Source organism: Ctenopharyngodon idella, chromosome 9 (genome assembly GCF_019924925.1).
Source record: "Ctenopharyngodon idella isolate HZGC_01 chromosome 9, HZGC01, whole genome shotgun sequence".
NCBI lineage: Eukaryota > Metazoa > Chordata > Actinopteri > Cypriniformes > Xenocyprididae > Ctenopharyngodon > Ctenopharyngodon idella.
The window spans coordinates 527,066-544,311 of record NC_067228.1 but is presented as its reverse complement, the minus strand read 5'-3'; the positions used below and the strand labels follow the sequence as shown (position 1 = coordinate 544,311).

General features: G+C 37.6%; 1 protein-coding gene across 4 annotated transcripts in view; it reads left to right on the top strand.

Annotated features, from left to right (window-relative positions):
• The window catches only part of mid1 (midline 1), a 38,825-nt gene that overhangs the window by 392 nt on the left and 21,187 nt on the right, over positions 1-17,246 (top strand). Inside the window, exons 1-2 of one of the 4 annotated variants that reach the window (XM_051906333.1) lie at positions 4,437-4,604; positions 16,117-16,856. In XM_051906333.1, the coding sequence (XP_051762293.1) occupies positions 16,170-16,856 (687 nt within the window). In that variant the 5' untranslated portion in view covers positions 4,437-4,604; positions 16,117-16,169. Of the gene's footprint in view, positions 1-4,436; positions 4,605-9,498; positions 9,723-16,116; positions 16,857-17,246 lie in introns of those variants that run through there. The other 3 variants (XM_051906335.1, XM_051906332.1, XM_051906334.1) reach the window with 3 other exon arrangements.

Below are 17,246 nucleotides of genomic sequence, written 5' to 3'. Positions count from 1 at the left end.
TTTACTCTTATGGATGCAACTACTTATTTATTTTTTTATTTTTTATATGCATTAACCCAGCGATTGGGTTGTTTTAACCCAGCGATTGGGGTGTTTTAACCCCATGATTGGGTCGTTTCAACCCCGCGATTGGGTTGTTTTAATATTTCCAACCTATTTTGGGTTTATTTTAATGCAGTCATATAGTCATTTTTAAACAATAGTTGGGTTAAATAAAACTGCCCAGCATGTTGGGCAAACATTTAACCCAACCGCTGGGTTAAAACAACACAAGTTAGCATTTTCAGAGTCTAATAAGCATGAAATGACACTGTGCACAAAAAATAGATAGGGTTTTTTGTACTTTTTAAGAATTTTAAGATTAAAGTTAAAAAATTCCCCATTGATTTGCATTATTTAAATGTTCACCATTCAAAAATATTTGCATACTGAATTCTGATTGGCTTTCTTTCCTGCATCTGTTTAACTGTTTACTGCACTGCAAAAACTGTGTTAGATTATGTTTTGGATCTTTTTTACACAGAATCAAAGGCTAAAAATACAAACTGAATTTACCTAAAACTTGATTGCATTTTGCACAAACACTGATATTTCCTTCAGGAAATAAACATTTAGTAATGCAACTCTTGCATCTGCAGGAAAAAATGTCAAATGTGGCTTGAGATAAACAACAAGAGTAATTCACTTCCATCTGAACTCTCCCTTGAATTCACAAAAGCCAGATTTTCATGATCTCATCCTGGAATCGATGTCGACTCAGTCCTCGTTCTGCAGCTGCATTGGGCCTTTAACACCCATTTTAATACCTATTTTAGTTAGTTAGTTATAGTTGTGTTCACTGTTCCATCGCCCACACTCACTGAGACTGTGGTTTGTGTTGCTCTGGTTTGGCTGAAGGTCTTCGGACAGAATTAGAGCTGCAGAATAATGCCAGAGTGAGGCTTGGAAAAAACGCATGATCCGGGCACAGATCCACAGATCATACGTGGAACAATCATTATCACAATCCATATCAGATGGCTGGAGGTATCAATGACATTCATGCTGCAAGAGCTGGTGAACGTTATCTAAGTTGAAAAGAGTGAGGATGAAGGGCAGTTTCTGTTGAACTCGTCTGACTGCAGGCAGCAGAAATTCCAGCATTCTTCAGTTTTACCGCAGACTTGGGAAAGAGCAGCAGTGATATTATAGCAGTCAACCAAAGTATTTCCACACATGCACACAACGCCACTGACTGGAAACGCCGACGCTTTTATACAGAGCAGAATAAACGTTTGTTTAGTGAAAGCGGTTGAGTTCCCAAGAGCAGGCTATCAGATTGCATGTCCAATCGTAAAAAGCAGCGTGTTAAATCTATAGAAGCGAGTGTTTCTTCAACACTGGAAACTTCTTGTCTTGTGAACTTTTAATTTGACAACTAACAACGTTCAAGACACATCATTACAGGTTCTGTCGTTCAGTCAAACAAACAAACAATAACTATCGTCACTTCCTGCGAAAAAGGTGCAAAATTGGTTCCCAAACTGTGTCTCTTTTTCCTCCATCATAAATGAGTTGGTCTCAGAGCGTCAGACGAAACACAATAAACTCTGTCATATTCTCTTGCGTTCGGATGCTGGTGTTTGAGAACACAATCGTGTGAGACGCTTCTGGAAGGAATTGTGATTGGTCCGCTGGTTAGTCCAGTTATCCAATCACAGCCTCTGTTGAGGCAAAGTCACATGAGTTTATTGTTGCACATCGGTTTTAGTAGGGCCCAAGCCCTCAAAAAGGGCGAAGGCCCTATTGTTTTCCTTAGGTAACATTTTTTTTCTAACATTTGGGCACTTTTGAGTTCCATAACATGCTCAAAAACTCTTGAAACTTTGCACACATGTAGAAATCGTCGTCATCAAAGTCATAGCACCACCAACTGGCACCAGGAAGTGTCACTTTCAAAATGCATTGAAATCGGCCTCTTATTTTTACCCGATTTGCTTCAGTCTTCGTCAGAATAATGTCAAGACAGATGCACACCTGTGAAAGGATTCTTGATATCTTGAATACTGTTGTCATGGCAACGCATTAAACTTTAAAATATGTTATGGGGGTTTCTAAGGCACTTAGCATGCTTCAAATTGCATGAAACTCGACACACATCAGAGTTTGCCAGCCAGAAGACATGGGCAAAGCTTTAGAAATGGGCGTGGAAGAATAGCGCCACCTTTTGTTGGGGGTTAGTTTTACCTACAGTCACCAAACTTGGTACTTATATTGTTCTCATCGAGCCGGACAATTTTCTAATTTACAGTCATTAGCTCCGACCAACAGGAAGTCGGATATTTTGGTTTGAATGTGGATTTTTTGAATAATCAGGCTCTGAGTTTGTAAGTACTCCTTGTAGGAGATTCATGCAATCGCCACTAAACTCGTTCAACATGAAAAAAAGACACTGAAGATGCTAAATTGCGAACGATTATAGGATATCTCAAACAGTGTTGCCATGGTGAGGGATTAAAGTAATGACAAAAAAGAGAAACAGGAAGTGTCTCATATCGTGTAAAATCATTGTTTGATTTAAAGTAAATTAAGATTGTATGTTGACCGCCATGCACAGGTGTCCTTAAGCCACCGGGGTGAGGCTTGGACCCGTCATCGCTGCTTGCAGCTATATTTCAGTTTTGGTGTTTCCATTGTAGTTTATGCACACGTCTTCTTATTGGATAAAACAATTATCCGCCTCAATTGAGCGCATGCAAATTTGTTTGCATCTTTAGAATTTATGCACATCTTGTCATTTCCATCCAGTGTTTTTTACGCAATATCCTAAAATGTGCATAAAAATAGGTGGATGGAAACATACAGTAGCTAATGATCATTTCCATCACATCTCATATTTGTCTGGACTATTTTATTTAAATTCATAGCTTTAGTGCATGTATATTTAATCATATTTTGCATCATTTGACATATTGATTGGAAATAATGCAGAATAAAAGTGATGTTTTTCTTAATTCGTCTTTGTTTTTACATCATGCATCTCATATTTCATCTCAAGATCTTCACTGTTACTGCTGTTTCTTTGTAAACAAGTACACTAAATGTTTTGAACAACTTTATGAGAGGTATATATCTAGACCTTCATATAACAAAAAATTGAAATCTGTTATTAGTCTGAATGAAAATCAAGCTGTAAAAGTGGCTGAAATTAAAGAAACACCCTGAATGTGTCACACATGATGTAATGCAGGAATTTGGCAGAACCTTTGATGTTGGACCAAAAGCAAAGACAAACATCACAGATGATCTTTTAATCTTAGCATTTTAAACCATTGAATGTTGTTGTAATTGTGTCAGGTGCTGCTTCCAGAGACCTTCTCAACTCTAATGTTTGTGTCGTCACTTATTGTCTCTCCGTAAGATGATTGACTCTCACTAACTGGCAGCCGTGAGATCAAATTAAACTAGATTTCTCAGTCTGGCTTTTACTGTCATCATGTGTTGTGCAGTAAAGTGAAAGCATGAGCTACGAGTCTGCGCTTGCACAAATGTTGCCTATTTTAATCTTTAGTGTTAAAGGCCTTGATGTGGTTTCAAACCTGTATGCTGTTATCTTTTTTAATATTTAATCTTTTGGTAACAATTTTCCATTTGTTAACATTAGTTAACTACATTAGTTAACATGAGCTAGCAATAAAAAAAAAATATTCTAAAGCATTAATTAGTCGTTCATTTAACATTTAGCAATACTTTATTGCGTTCAAAAGTTATACTATTTAAAGTTACACTAGGTAAATTGTTAAGTGGTTAAAAAGTAAAACTGCACGAATCTTGCCGCGGAAGAACATTGATTTGCTTGTACTTGTGCTTCGGCTCTGCTTCGCTGCTTTCCCGCGAAATCCGTCCCGACCGCTTTTCAGCGGTTTGGAACATGAATTCGCACGTTTTCATTCATAACATTTAATTATTGTTTATACATAAAGTAAATACATAGTTTTAATATTCCCGAGCTAACCTCAACCAACAATGAAAAGTTGTTAACTCAACTGTTCAACAAAGATTAATACATACTGAACTTTCCCACCATGTTAAAAACAGCTTGTGAAGATTCTCCTTTAGTTTTCCAGTATGTTTTGGTGAAATAAGTCGATCGATCATCGTCGTTCGAGGGACTCCCATCCTTAAACTATTTTCGTGTAAAGACCCAATTTATAATGTAATATAAAAGTTTAAAATATTATTTGGAAAATAATAAAATGTATTTATTTTTAATCAAATGTTTTATTTATTTTATTACATTTTTTTTAAATTTAGTTTAATCTTATTATTTCTTTATTTTTATATTTATTTCGGACTCCAGTTTGAAAAGCCTAACGTCACTTAGCCCCGCCCACACTGGTAGACGCCCGATCCCTGCGCTCTGATTGGCTGGTTCGGTGGTCCGTCATCGGCGTCTCGTAGGCTGATATTAGAGATGGAAAGAGGGGCAGAAACTGAAGCGAAAGACAGTGAAACACAGCAGCTCTTTGACAGTCTGAAACTGGACACAGTCTCTACTCATTCAGCCCGAAACTGTCACCGTTCGCTCACTTTTATCAGACAGTGAGACTTTCATCATGTTGCAGGTAAGAAGAAACATTCTGCATTCCTTCGGCCGAATGAATGTGCTTTTCAAAGAAGTGATTTGTACTTTTCCAGTACTTTATATTGAGTAGCTTTTGAGGAGCTTTCGTTGCAGTTTCGGACGTCTGTGAAAGTCATTATTAAGTCAGACTGAATCATGAGCCAGTCTCTTACTTCCATCAGTGGCTGGAAAGAAAACTTTATATGAACGCAGCGCCTGGGATGTCTTGAAGTAATTGGTAAAGTTTATCTCGGGACATTTCTGTTTTTCTAATATCTACCAATAGATGTCACTGTTGAGATGTCATTCCTACACTCTAAAAAAATGCTGGGTTAAAAACAACCCAAGTTGGGTTGAAAATGGACAAACCCAGCGTTTGAGTTAAAAATTTGGGGGTAGTTTTATTTAACTCAACTATTGTTTAAAAATGACTATATGTCTGGCTTAAAATGAACCTAAAATATGTTGGAAATTAAAAATCAGACACATAATCACTAGAGGCAACAATAATAATCAAAAGGTGAACATTTATTAATAAGCAATTTAATAAATGTTTATTGTTTAATTATTATTCATTAAACTTATTAATAAATGTTAATTTCCAATATACTTTGGGTTCATTTTAAGCAAGAAATACAGTAATTTTTAAACAATAGTTGAGTTAAATCCAAAATCCAATCGCTGGGTTAAAACAACCCAATCGCTGGGTTAAAACTACCCTAGGTTAAACCCGCTAGGTTTGTCCCATTTTTAACCCAACTTGGTTGTTTTTAGCCCAGCATTGTTTCGAGTGTGTAAACTGATGCAGATACAGTCACTTATTTTCAGTGTCCAAATGCATAAAGAGACCAACAGCTTTCATGCATGTGAGTGAAGTATTGAAATATCTTACTGGTGAGATCAAGATCTGAAGTGCAGAAGTGCTCTGTTATCGTTTATCATCTCGTCCAGCAGCCGGTAATCACACCGGATGTGTTCAAACATCAGTTCCAGGTTAATCCTGAAATCACTTCATTCAGCAGCTCTGGATCGCTCAGTATGGAGCTGGTAAAACAAGGACGGGTCTTTCACAGCTTTGATTTGTGCAGCAGTGTGTGTCATTGACTGCAGTGTCAGTTTTGGTTGACGCTAATGCAGTATAAGGGGCTTTTAAGTACTTGTACGGATTGATCAGTGAGATCAGGACACGTGTAGGTCAGTCACAACATGAGAGAGCGATGAAAAGTGTTCAGATGAATAATTACTTGATAAAAATGTCAATATGCGCTGCAAAGTGTCTAAACATACTAAAACATTACATGGATTTACCCGAGAAGCAAAACTGTGGAAAATAACAATAATAGTTTTCAAAGAATATATTTTGAATTCAGTTTATTTTTATTTTATTTTATTATTTACCCAGACTTTATATTATTGTATTTTTACAGTGAAAGAAAAAAAAAAAAACTAATGAAAGGTTATGGATTGTGTCAAGACCACACATGCAAATAAAGATGAGATAAAAGCAGATTTTTACTCCTATATTTTATATATTTTTAATTCAGTTTATTTTTCTTTTAGCATTTTAAGCATATTTTTTATGGCAGCGGCTATTTACACTAGGTGAAAATAGCGATAGATACTATTTAGTGATGCACAATATATCGGCCACCATATCGGTATCAGCCGATATGTTTATTTTTAATGTTATCGTTATCGGGCCGATAAGAAAATTTGACCGATATATTAAAGCTGATAAATAATGGATTATTTCCTTCAGCTGAGACACTTCAGATGCGCACTGTTCATCATGATGGTTATGAATTGTTTGAAATATGATTGAAATCACTTCAGAAAGGAAAATACAGTGAAGTACAACACAAGTTTGTCATATAGACTATATAATATAATGAGAACATTGTGTTTGGGACATGACTTTTAATGGTGAAACTTTTGTTTTTGTAATCAGGCTCTCAAAAATTATATAAAAATTTAGATTTATCGGCCAATATATCAGTTATCGGCTTTCAAATAAAAAGAATTATCGGTTATCAGACAAAATTTTCATATCGGTGCATCTCTAATTCTATTTACACCATTTAAAAGCATCAGTTCTTTGCAATAAGAGTAAATAGTAATTAGATGCTATCTATACTTTATATTGGCAGATACTATTTGCACCTCAGTATTTTTGTACATTAAGGTTGCAGTAATATCATAAAGTGTAAATGATTATATTTATTAAATGGATGGGAGAATAAAAACCCTCCCTACACCTTCCCCTAACCCTACCCAATAAACACATTTAGTATTATTAAACACTCATTCGCAGTTTATTTCCAGTTTTAGAACATTATTTTCATTTTTATTAAAAATAAATGCAAGTTCGGCAAAAGGCGGATTCGAACCCACGTCAAAAGTTAGGTGTGCGAGCCTTACTCTCTACTGCTGCGCCACTGGAGACGTTGAGTTTTGTGTCTTTTTTTAAACTTTTAGACATTAGTGGGCGGAGCTAGTGTAAATAGCATTTACCAACAAGGGACGCTATTTGCACTTAGTGTAAATACACTCTGTTTATGTATACCCACACTTTATATTATTGTATTTTAACAGTGAAAGAAAAAAAACGAATCAAAGGTTTTTATTGGCCCAAGGCCACACATGCAAATAAAGACGAGATAGAAGCAACAGTGACTAGATTCTCGCTCGTCTGTCTGATTGTAACGCGCTGTTTTAACTCTGAGTGCATGAACAGTGTGTGTGTGTGTGTGTGTGTGTGTGTGTTGAACTGGATCTCAGTGTGATGATGGCAGTCAGTGCTGGTCCTCAGGCCACTTTTGACACGAGTGACTCTGAATCCTCCGACAGCTGCTGGGAAAAACACACTCGCTTGGTCACAATTCATTTTCCATGAGAGAGATGTGAGTGATACTGCAGATGAGCAGAATCACATTCTATTGATCGTCCATATTTAATAACTGACACCGATGGGAGTTTGATGAATCTGTCAAGAACGTGTAAATCACATTTCATAATAATAAACATGTAAATATATAAAATAAACATTCTGCATAAAGAAAATATTTTATTTTGCACTGCAGTGTTTCTATATATCAATATATTGTAATATATTTTATATATTTATATATATAAACCCTTTGTCTGAATCATAACAGTCACAGACAGGTCATCAAAGGCCATGTGTCCAAACAAACTCTGTGGTATTTTGGTATAAATCCATCTGTCACTTGGTATTATGGCTAATATAAAACAATATTTGTCCCAGATTTTGTTCTGTGTATCTGACGTAAATCTGCTGCTTTCGCATTTCTCTGTTCAGCCTGTCAGAGTCATGATTTTGCATGTTGTTTGGCTTTAATTAATTTAAAAGATTAATTAATTTGAAGAACTTTTTATACGCGTGTAACATCTGGGCCTGAAGCAAAACCAATCGACTGGACAGCAGAGGAGGAGGTCAATCCATCAGGATGAGAAGATAAACCGTATAATTACAGTTAACCGGCTGAATCTGGATCAGTCTCTGCAATTCACTAAATCAACACATTTATTCCCAGTCAGATGGGTCGCTGTGTTTTACTCCCCAGTGAGGCTCTCTGTCACTCAGAAGTGAGTCGGACAGACAGTGACTCTCGAATCTCTTTCCACGGCACTTCTCTAGGCGGAGTCGCTTTTCCTGGAATTATCGGGCAGCTTTTCCTGTTGTGCTGACTTCACTTACCAGCGTCTCTCTCTCTCTCTGAGTCTGTGTGTGTTTATTAGTGATGTTCAGTTCGTCAAAGAATCGTTCTTTTGAGTCGAATCCGCTTGTGAACCAGTTCACAATACTGCACTCTAAAGGATTCGTTCATGAATCGTTTTGAATCATTAGGAGCGGCTCATGTGTGATTCATAATGCCATTTTTATTTATTTATTTATTTTTGTTAAACATTACGGTAAACAGTGTGGTCATAACATATGTAAATTTTAGTGGTTCTCATAGTTCTGAGAATTTATTAATTTTAATAATATTTTACTAGGCTATCTATCCTGCCTATATATTTAAAATCATATATATGCCTGTAGGTAGGCCAATTATAGGCAAATATTAAGATCATTAGTACTTGCATGTAGCCTCATTATTTCACATAAAATGCATTTTCTTTTCAAATATAATTTTTTACTATATTTGGTGATGTAAGTTACAATTAACCAGTTTTTGATCATTGATATTTTGATAATCATGCAAGGATTTGATTGATTATTTGCTGTGTAATTGTCAGAAATATTAGGAAATAAAATGTGCAAAAAAAAAAACATGCAAAATCTGAAAGATGCAAATTAATTTTGTGAGATGGTTTATAAAAAGTTCTAGTATTTTTCTGTTCTGATTTCACATTTTTTTTAAAAATTGTTTAAAAAAAAAAAAAAATGTTTTCTATTAATGCAAAATCATCACAAAATGATATCGACCAAAACTTTTCCTTTCCATTTCAAACCTGAACCTGAACTGGCATCCATGAAATTATACAACAAAATATATAATTTTCAGGGTTATAAGCTAAAAACATCTTAAAAAATCATTACTTGAAATAAATTTAACATCAACTAAAATAAAGTAATAGTTAAAGTACTATAATAACTAAAGCTACATAAACTAAAACTAAGATATTTAACAAGAGATTTTTCATGAGGTAATCAATAAGATATTTTATTAAAATTAAAACAAAATCTAATTCAAAATATTAACAAAAAAACAATAATATTATATCCATGAGACTGAAATAACACTGATATGCTTACGTGTTTATTAGAATTATTACGCTGTGATGTCAAGAGTTACGTGATGACGTGATGAAAGAATCACCGAATCACTTGTTCACAGAAGCGAACTGTTCGAAAGAACCGATTCGCGGAAATGGGTCGGACTTCCCTCTGTAGCGTGTATGTGCGTGTATGTGTGTGTGTGAGAGAGTGTGTGAGTTCACCGTTGCGCACTGGCAGTGACTTTGGATTAAGCGTGAACCATCTGGAATTCCTGCTCTGGCACAAGAGCTTTTTTCCGCGTAAAACACGCTTTCTGAAATCTGTACAGAAGTTCTGGAAATGGCTGTGAAGCGTGAAGCGACGCGAAATCCATCGGTGGGTGAAACAGAACTGCGTACTGTAGTGTGTGTGTGTGTGTGTGTGAGAGTGTGTGAGAGACAGCAGACTGTATGATACTCTTTCAATGGCTGCATCAATCTCTCTCCCGCATGTTTAGTTTTAAATCAAACCCGTTGCGCTCAGAGGGGTTGTGAAACTGCGACCTTACAGAGTTTAAAGTTAATTTCTGTGGAAATGGACCACATTTTGTTCTGTTAAACTGCGATTATCAAGTCAGTGAATGTTTAGAGTTATAGAAGATGGTTTTTGGTCTGTTGCTCTGAAGGGATTTGAACAGTTAAACATTAATTCGCCCTGATGCTTCGATTTTAACCCGTTCAGATTCAGTGATCATCACATCTTTCTAATGATAAACTCAACTTTTTCTTGATGATCTATTATGGCTTCGTTTAGAGTAGAAATGAGGCACAAATCTATTCAGATCTGCTGTCTGGTCTTTACATAATTCTCATACATCTGTATTATTTATTCTATTGTATTATTGAGGTTACTTGGCTTTACTGCACTCTAAAAATGCTGGGTTAAAAATAACCCAAGTTGGGTTGAAAATGGACAACCCCAGCGATTGGGTTGTTTTAACCCAGAGATTGGGTTGTTTTAACCCGCGTATCTGTTTTTTTAACCGAGCGATTGGGTTTTTTTTAACACAGAGATTGGGTTGTTTTAACACAGCCGATTGGGTTGTTTTAACACAGCGATTGGGTTGTTTTAACACAGCCGATTGGGTTGGGTTAACACAGGCGATTGGGTTGGGTTAACACAGGCGATTGGGTTGTTTTAACCCAGCGATTGGGTTGTTTTAACACAGAGATTGGGTTGTTTTAACCCGCGATTCTGTTTTTTTAACCGAGCGATTGGGTTTTTTTTTAACACAGAGATTGGGTTGTTTTAACACAGCGATTGGGTTGTTTTAACACAGCCGATTGGGTTGTTTTAACACAGCCGATTGGGTTGTTTTAACACAGCCGATTGGGTTGTTTTAACACAGCGATTGGGTTGTTTTAACACAGCGATTGGGTTGTTTTAACCCGCGATTCTGTTGTTTTAACACAGAGATTGGGTTGTTTTAACACAGCCGATTGGGTTGTTTTAACACAGCCGATTGGGTTGTTTTAACACAGCCGATTGGGTTGTTTTAACACAGCCGATTGGGTTGTTTTAACACAGCGATTGGGTTGTTTTAACCCGCGATTCTGTTGTTTTAACACAGAGATTGGGTTGTTTTAACACAGCCGATTCTGTTGTTTTAACACAGAGATTGGGTTGTTTTAACACAGCCGATTGGGTTGTTTTAACACAGCGATTGGGTTGGGTTAACACAGCGATTGGGTTGTTTTAACACAGGCGATTGGGTTGGGTTAACACAGCGATTGGGTTGTTTTAACACAGGCGATTGGGTTGGGTTAACACAGCCGATTGGGTTGTTTTAACACAGCGATTGGGTTGTTTTAACACAGCGATTGGGTTGTTTTAACCCGCGATTCTGTTGTTTTAACACAGAGATTGGGTTGTTTTAACACAGCCGATTGGGTTGTTTTAACACAGCGATTGGGTTGTTTTAACCCGCGATTCTGTTGTTTTAACACAGAGATTGGGTTGTTTTAACCCGCGATTCTGTTGTTTTAACACAGAGATTGGGTTGTTTTAACACAGCCGATTGGGTTGTTTTAACACAGCGATTGGGTTGGGTTAACACAGCGATTGGGTTGTTTTAACACAGGCGATTGGGTTGGGTTAACACAGCGATTGGGTTGTTTTAACACAGGCGATTGGGTTGGGTTAACACAGCCGATTGGGTTGTTTTAACACAGCGATTGGGTTGTTTTAACACAGCGATTGGGTTGTTTTAACCCGCGATTCTGTTGTTTTAACACAGAGATTGGGTTGTTTTAACACAGCCGATTGGGTTGTTTTAACACAGCGATTGGGTTGTTTTAACCCGCGATTCTGTTGTTTTAACACAGAGATTGGGTTGTTTTAACACAGCCGATTCTGTTGTTTTAACACAGAGATTGGGTTGTTTTAACACAGCCGATTGGGTTGTTTTAACACAGCGATTGGGTTGTTTTAACACAGCCGATTGGGTTGTTTTAACACAGCCGATTGGGTTGTTTTAACACAGAGATTGGGTTGTTTTAACACAGCCGATTGGGTTGTTTTAACACAGAGATTGGGTTGTTTTAACACAGCCGATTCTGTTGTTTTAACACAGAGATTGGGTTGTTTTAACACAGAGATTGGGTTGTTTTAACACAGCCGATTGGGTTGTTTTAACACAGCCGATTGGGTTGTTTTAACACAGCCGATTGGGTTGTTTTAACACAGCGATTGGGTTGTTTTAACCCGCGATTCTGTTGTTTTAACACAGAGATTGGGTTGTTTTAACACAGCCGATTGGGTTGTTTTAACACAGCCGATTGGGTTGTTTTAACAGAGATTGGGTTGTTTTAACACAGCCGATTCTGTTGTTTTAACACAGAGATTGGGTTGTTTTAACACAGAGATTGGGTTGTTTTAACACAGCCGATTGGGTTGTTTTAACACAGCCGATTGGGTTGTTTTAACACAGCGATTGGGTTGTTTTAACCCGCGATTCTGTTGTTTTAACACAGAGATTGGGTTGTTTTAACACAGCCGATTGGGTTGTTTTAACACAGAGATTGGGTTGTTTTAACACAGCCGATTCTGTTGTTTTAACACAGAGATTGGGTTGTTTTAACACAGCCGATTGGGTTGGGTTAACACAGCGATTGGGTTGTTTTAACACAGGCGATTGGGTTGGGTTAACACAGCCGATTGGGTTGTTTTAACACAGCCGATTGGGTTGTTTTAACACAGCCGATTGGGTTGTTTTAACACAGCCGATTGGGTTGTTTTAACACAGCCGATTGGGTTGGGTTAACACAGCCGATTGGGTTGTTTTAACACTGCGATTGGGTTGTTTTAACACAGAGATTGGGTTGTTTTAACACAGCGATTGGGTTGTTTTAACACAGCGATTGGGTTGTTTTAACACAGAGATTGGGTTGTTTTAACACAGCGATTGGGTTGTTTTAACCCAGAGATTGGGTTGTTTTAACACAGCCGATTGGGTTGTTTTAACACAGCCGATTGGGTTGTTTTAATACTGCGATTGGGTTGTTTTAACCCAGAGATTGGGTTGTTTTAACCCAGAGATTGGGTTGTTTTAACACAGAGATTGGGTTGTTTTAACACAGACGATTGGGTTGTTTTAATACTGCGATTGGGTTGTTTTAACCCAGAGATTGGGTTGTTTTAACACAGAGATTGGGTTGTTTTAACCCAGAGATTGGGTTGTTTTAACACAGCCGATTGGGTTGTTTTAACCCAGAGATTGGGTTGTTTTAACACAGCCGATTGGATTAAATGTTTGACCCAACCTGCTGGGTATTTTTATTTAACTCAACTATTGTTTAAAAATTACTGTATTTCTTGCTTAAAATGAACCCAAATTATGTTGAAAATTAACATACAATTAATATGTTTAATAAATGAACAATTATTAATAAGTTTAATGAATTATAATTAAACAATAAACATTTATTAAATTGCTCATTAATAAATGTTCACCTTTTGATTATTATTGTTGCCTCTAGTGATTATGTGTCTGATTTTTAATTTTCAGCATATTTTGGGTTCATGTTAAGCCAGACATATAGTCATTTTAATCAATAGTTGAGTTAAAACTGACCCAAACATTTAACCTAATTGCTGGATTTGTCCAGCTTGGGTTGTTTTTAAACTATCAGTTTTTAGAGTGTATTTTAAAATGTGAAATATGTGTGGCCATATTTGTGTGCAATGGGAGCATTATTTGGGTTAATGATAATACAGTATGTGTATTCCATAAACTAAAATTAATATAATGCATACTTTATTTCAACTTCCTCACTGTGGTTCAGATTCAGAGATTCATCACATAAAAAACGAAGGTCATTATTTACATCAGCCGACTGTTTCTGTGAAAATTTTTACAGATATTGTATTAACTTCAAACAATCAGTCTTTTGTTTCCTGATGGCTTTGAGGAACAGTTGCTCCGACAGTAATTACTGCATCTTCACAGGCTTCAGAGGTCATTGTGGAGTAACGAGCTTGAGCTTCTGTTCACACATAATGAGCGGATGATGAGAATTCGGCCGGTTTGGCGTGATGGACCCGTCAGGAACAAAGCCTCAGTGTACGAGCGGCGATTCTGCTCGACTGAGCCGTCAAGCCACTCTCTGAAGAGATCATAGTTTAATATTAAACAATCAGAAACACAGTGAAAACAGGCCTGATGCAGAATCACGGTGGTGCTTTAATGACATATGCAAATATTCACTGTGTTTTCATTTGTTGCTGTTCAATAGTTCAGGAAGTATCAACTTATTTCAGACCCATTTCTCCCAAAATTCCCTGTGGGAAACAAAACTACATCAAATGAGCCAATAGTTGTCACTGGGTCTGGTCCAAAAATTATAAAGTTGGTTGCTTTGAAGTTGGATTTTGGTTGGTTGTAAAATCTCAAACATTTTTACGCTAGAATGCAACCAGAGGGCTTATATTTGAACATTTATCAACTCAAACATTAGGGTAATTTTTAAAAGTGCGCCTATTATGCTATTTTAAAGGTTGTTAATTTTGCTTTAGAGTCTTTTAAAACAGGTTCACATTCATCCAAAGTCAAAAACAGTTTAATTGTCTCATAATATCCACTGCAGCATCAGCTCTTTTCTCTCAGTGTCTGAAACGCTTCGATCAAGGATTCGGTCTCTCTAAACCCCGCCTTTCTGAGAGCTGCTCTGCTCTGATTGGTCAGATGGCCCAGTCAGAAACTAAACGCTAATTATCATTATCATCTAGTGTTCTATGTGTAAGGAACAAGTATGTTCCTATGTGTACATGTACCTTGAAAAGTGCTCTAAAGATGACTTTTTGTTTCAAGGAACTCCAATGCCGAGATATTGAGGTTTCTGGAAAAGTCTGTATAACTAAAATTTGTCTGGTGGTTTTGCAATAACAAAACATATAGTTAAAGCGGACCTATAATGCCCCTTTCATAAGATGTAATATAAGTCTCTGGTGTCCCCAGAATGTGTCTGTGAAGTTTCAGCTCAAAATACCCCACAGATCATTTATTATAGCTTGTCAAATTTGCCCCTATTTGGGTGTGAGCAAAAACACGCCGTTTTTTTGTGTGTCCCTTTAAATGCAAATGAGCTGCTGCTCCAGAAGAGGGCGGAGCTTTAACAGCTCAACAACAACAAAGCTGGAGAATCTCAAGCAGACAAAATGAGGATTGTCAGTAACGGTGTTCAGCCTTACATTGTTCAAACCGGAGTCGACACTGATGGAGAGACTCAGGAAGAAGTTACAACTTTTAGACGTTTCTGAATGGTTAGAGGATAAATTTATGTAGTTGCTGTGGAGTTGATTCAACTCATCCACTAGCATGTGCCGTCATGTTAATCTTTTGTGTTGAATTGACCCTCGTTTGTGAAGCAGTCCGGTGTAAAATGACGGCATGTCAACAACACTCTACTACAACAACTCTTCCTCTTCTCTAAAGCAGCCCAACATGGCCCCGCCCCCTTTGTTGCGTGTTCTCGGGGGCGGGGTTTATGTAAATTTTAGGGTTTGTGATGTCACTAACCCGGAAAGAAGCTCGTTGTAGTTCCTACCAGCCGTTTAAAAAGCGATTTCTGTAAAAGAAAATATTTCCTTTGCATTGAACTTTGAGTGTCGTAACTTTACAGATGTTGTTTATGTTCAAACAGCAACATTACACACTAACTAAAGTTAAAAAAGTCAAATCATAATCAACCACCCCTTTAAGCACTCAAAAAATTAAAATGATTTAAGCAATCTTTATTGGACTACATGAGATGGATTGAACCCATTGAATGTGGAGCAGCTCATTTAATGAGAAATGAATGAGTTCATATTGAGATCTCTGACTTTTGATTACAGACAAATCTGAGCACAGTTTGAGACATTGTTGAGATCTCCTGAAACACTGAAGGATTTTACTATTAATGGGGTCTGGAGGAACATTGGAGTAGCAGGAGAAAACTTCAGGATAAAGAGCTCTCACTTTTGCTTTTTCTTTCCTACAGCTTATGATTATCAAATATAAATGAGTCATGAAAGCTTTGAGTGGGATGTGAGGCGAAACACACTACCAAAAATAAATAAATAAAATACACTACTGCGCAAAGATTTGATCAAAAATACAGTAAAAATTGTGAAATATTATTCCAGTGTAAATCAGCTGTTTTCTATGTGAATATATAGTAAAGTGTAATTTATTCCTGTGATCAAAGCTGAATTTTCAGAGTGACGCTCTCTGACTCTCATTCCTTCACAGACGGCTAAACGGCTTCCCTGGGTTTCGCTGACGTCACCATCGCTTCACTGAAGATGGACACACTGGAGTCGGAGTTGACTTGCCCAATCTGTCTGGAGCTTTTCGAGGATCCTCTGCTGCTGCCCTGCGCCCACAGCCTGTGCTTCAACTGCGCCCACCGCATCCTGGTGTCCCACTGCAGCTCATTCGACGAGTCCACCAAACCGTACTCCGCCTTCCAGTGTCCCACCTGTCGCTATGTCATCACCCTTGACCAGCAGGGTCTAGACGGCCTCAAGCGCAACGTCACTCTGCAGAACATCATCGACCGCTTCCAGAAGGCCTCTCTGAGCGGGCCCAACTCGCCGACCGAGACCCGGCGCTGCCCCCGCGAGCAGTTCCCTCCAGCCGTGGATGACGGCAGGGCCATGAGTTCACCGTGCGAGGCGGTGCAGTGCCAGTTCTGCGAGCAGGACCCGCCGCAGGAGGCGGTGAAGACCTGCGTCACCTGCGAGGTTTCCTACTGCCAGGAATGCCTGCGTGCGACTCACCCCAATAAGAAGCCCTTCACCGGACACCGGCTGACGGAGCCCGTGCCGGACGCGCGTCTCCGAGGACTGGCCTGTCCCGAGCACGGAGAGGAGAAGGTCAACATGTACTGTGTGACGGACGAGCAGCTGATCTGCTCTCTGTGTAAGCTGGTGGGGCATCACCGCGAACACCAGGTGGCGGCGCTGGGGGAGCGATTCGACAAGCTGAAGGTGAGAGACGCTGGACCAAACCCACCGACACCAGCTGGGAGGGGTGGGGAACAATGAACAAAAATCTAATAAAAATTTAGATTGTGATTAAAAAAAGAAAGAAATCCTGGTTTGCGGGCCAAAATCTTGTGATTATATATCATAATTAGTAATAATAATAACAACAATAATAATAACATTATTATTATTACTATTTATTATAGATCAATATGGCTATAAAATAATAAAGATAATAACAATAACTGTTATTATTATTAGTATTTTATAGCCGTATTGACATAATAAAAAGAAGATAATAATAATAATAATAATAATTATTATTATTATTATTATTATTATTATTACTACTTTATTAATATGGTTATATAATAATAATAATAAAAAATAACA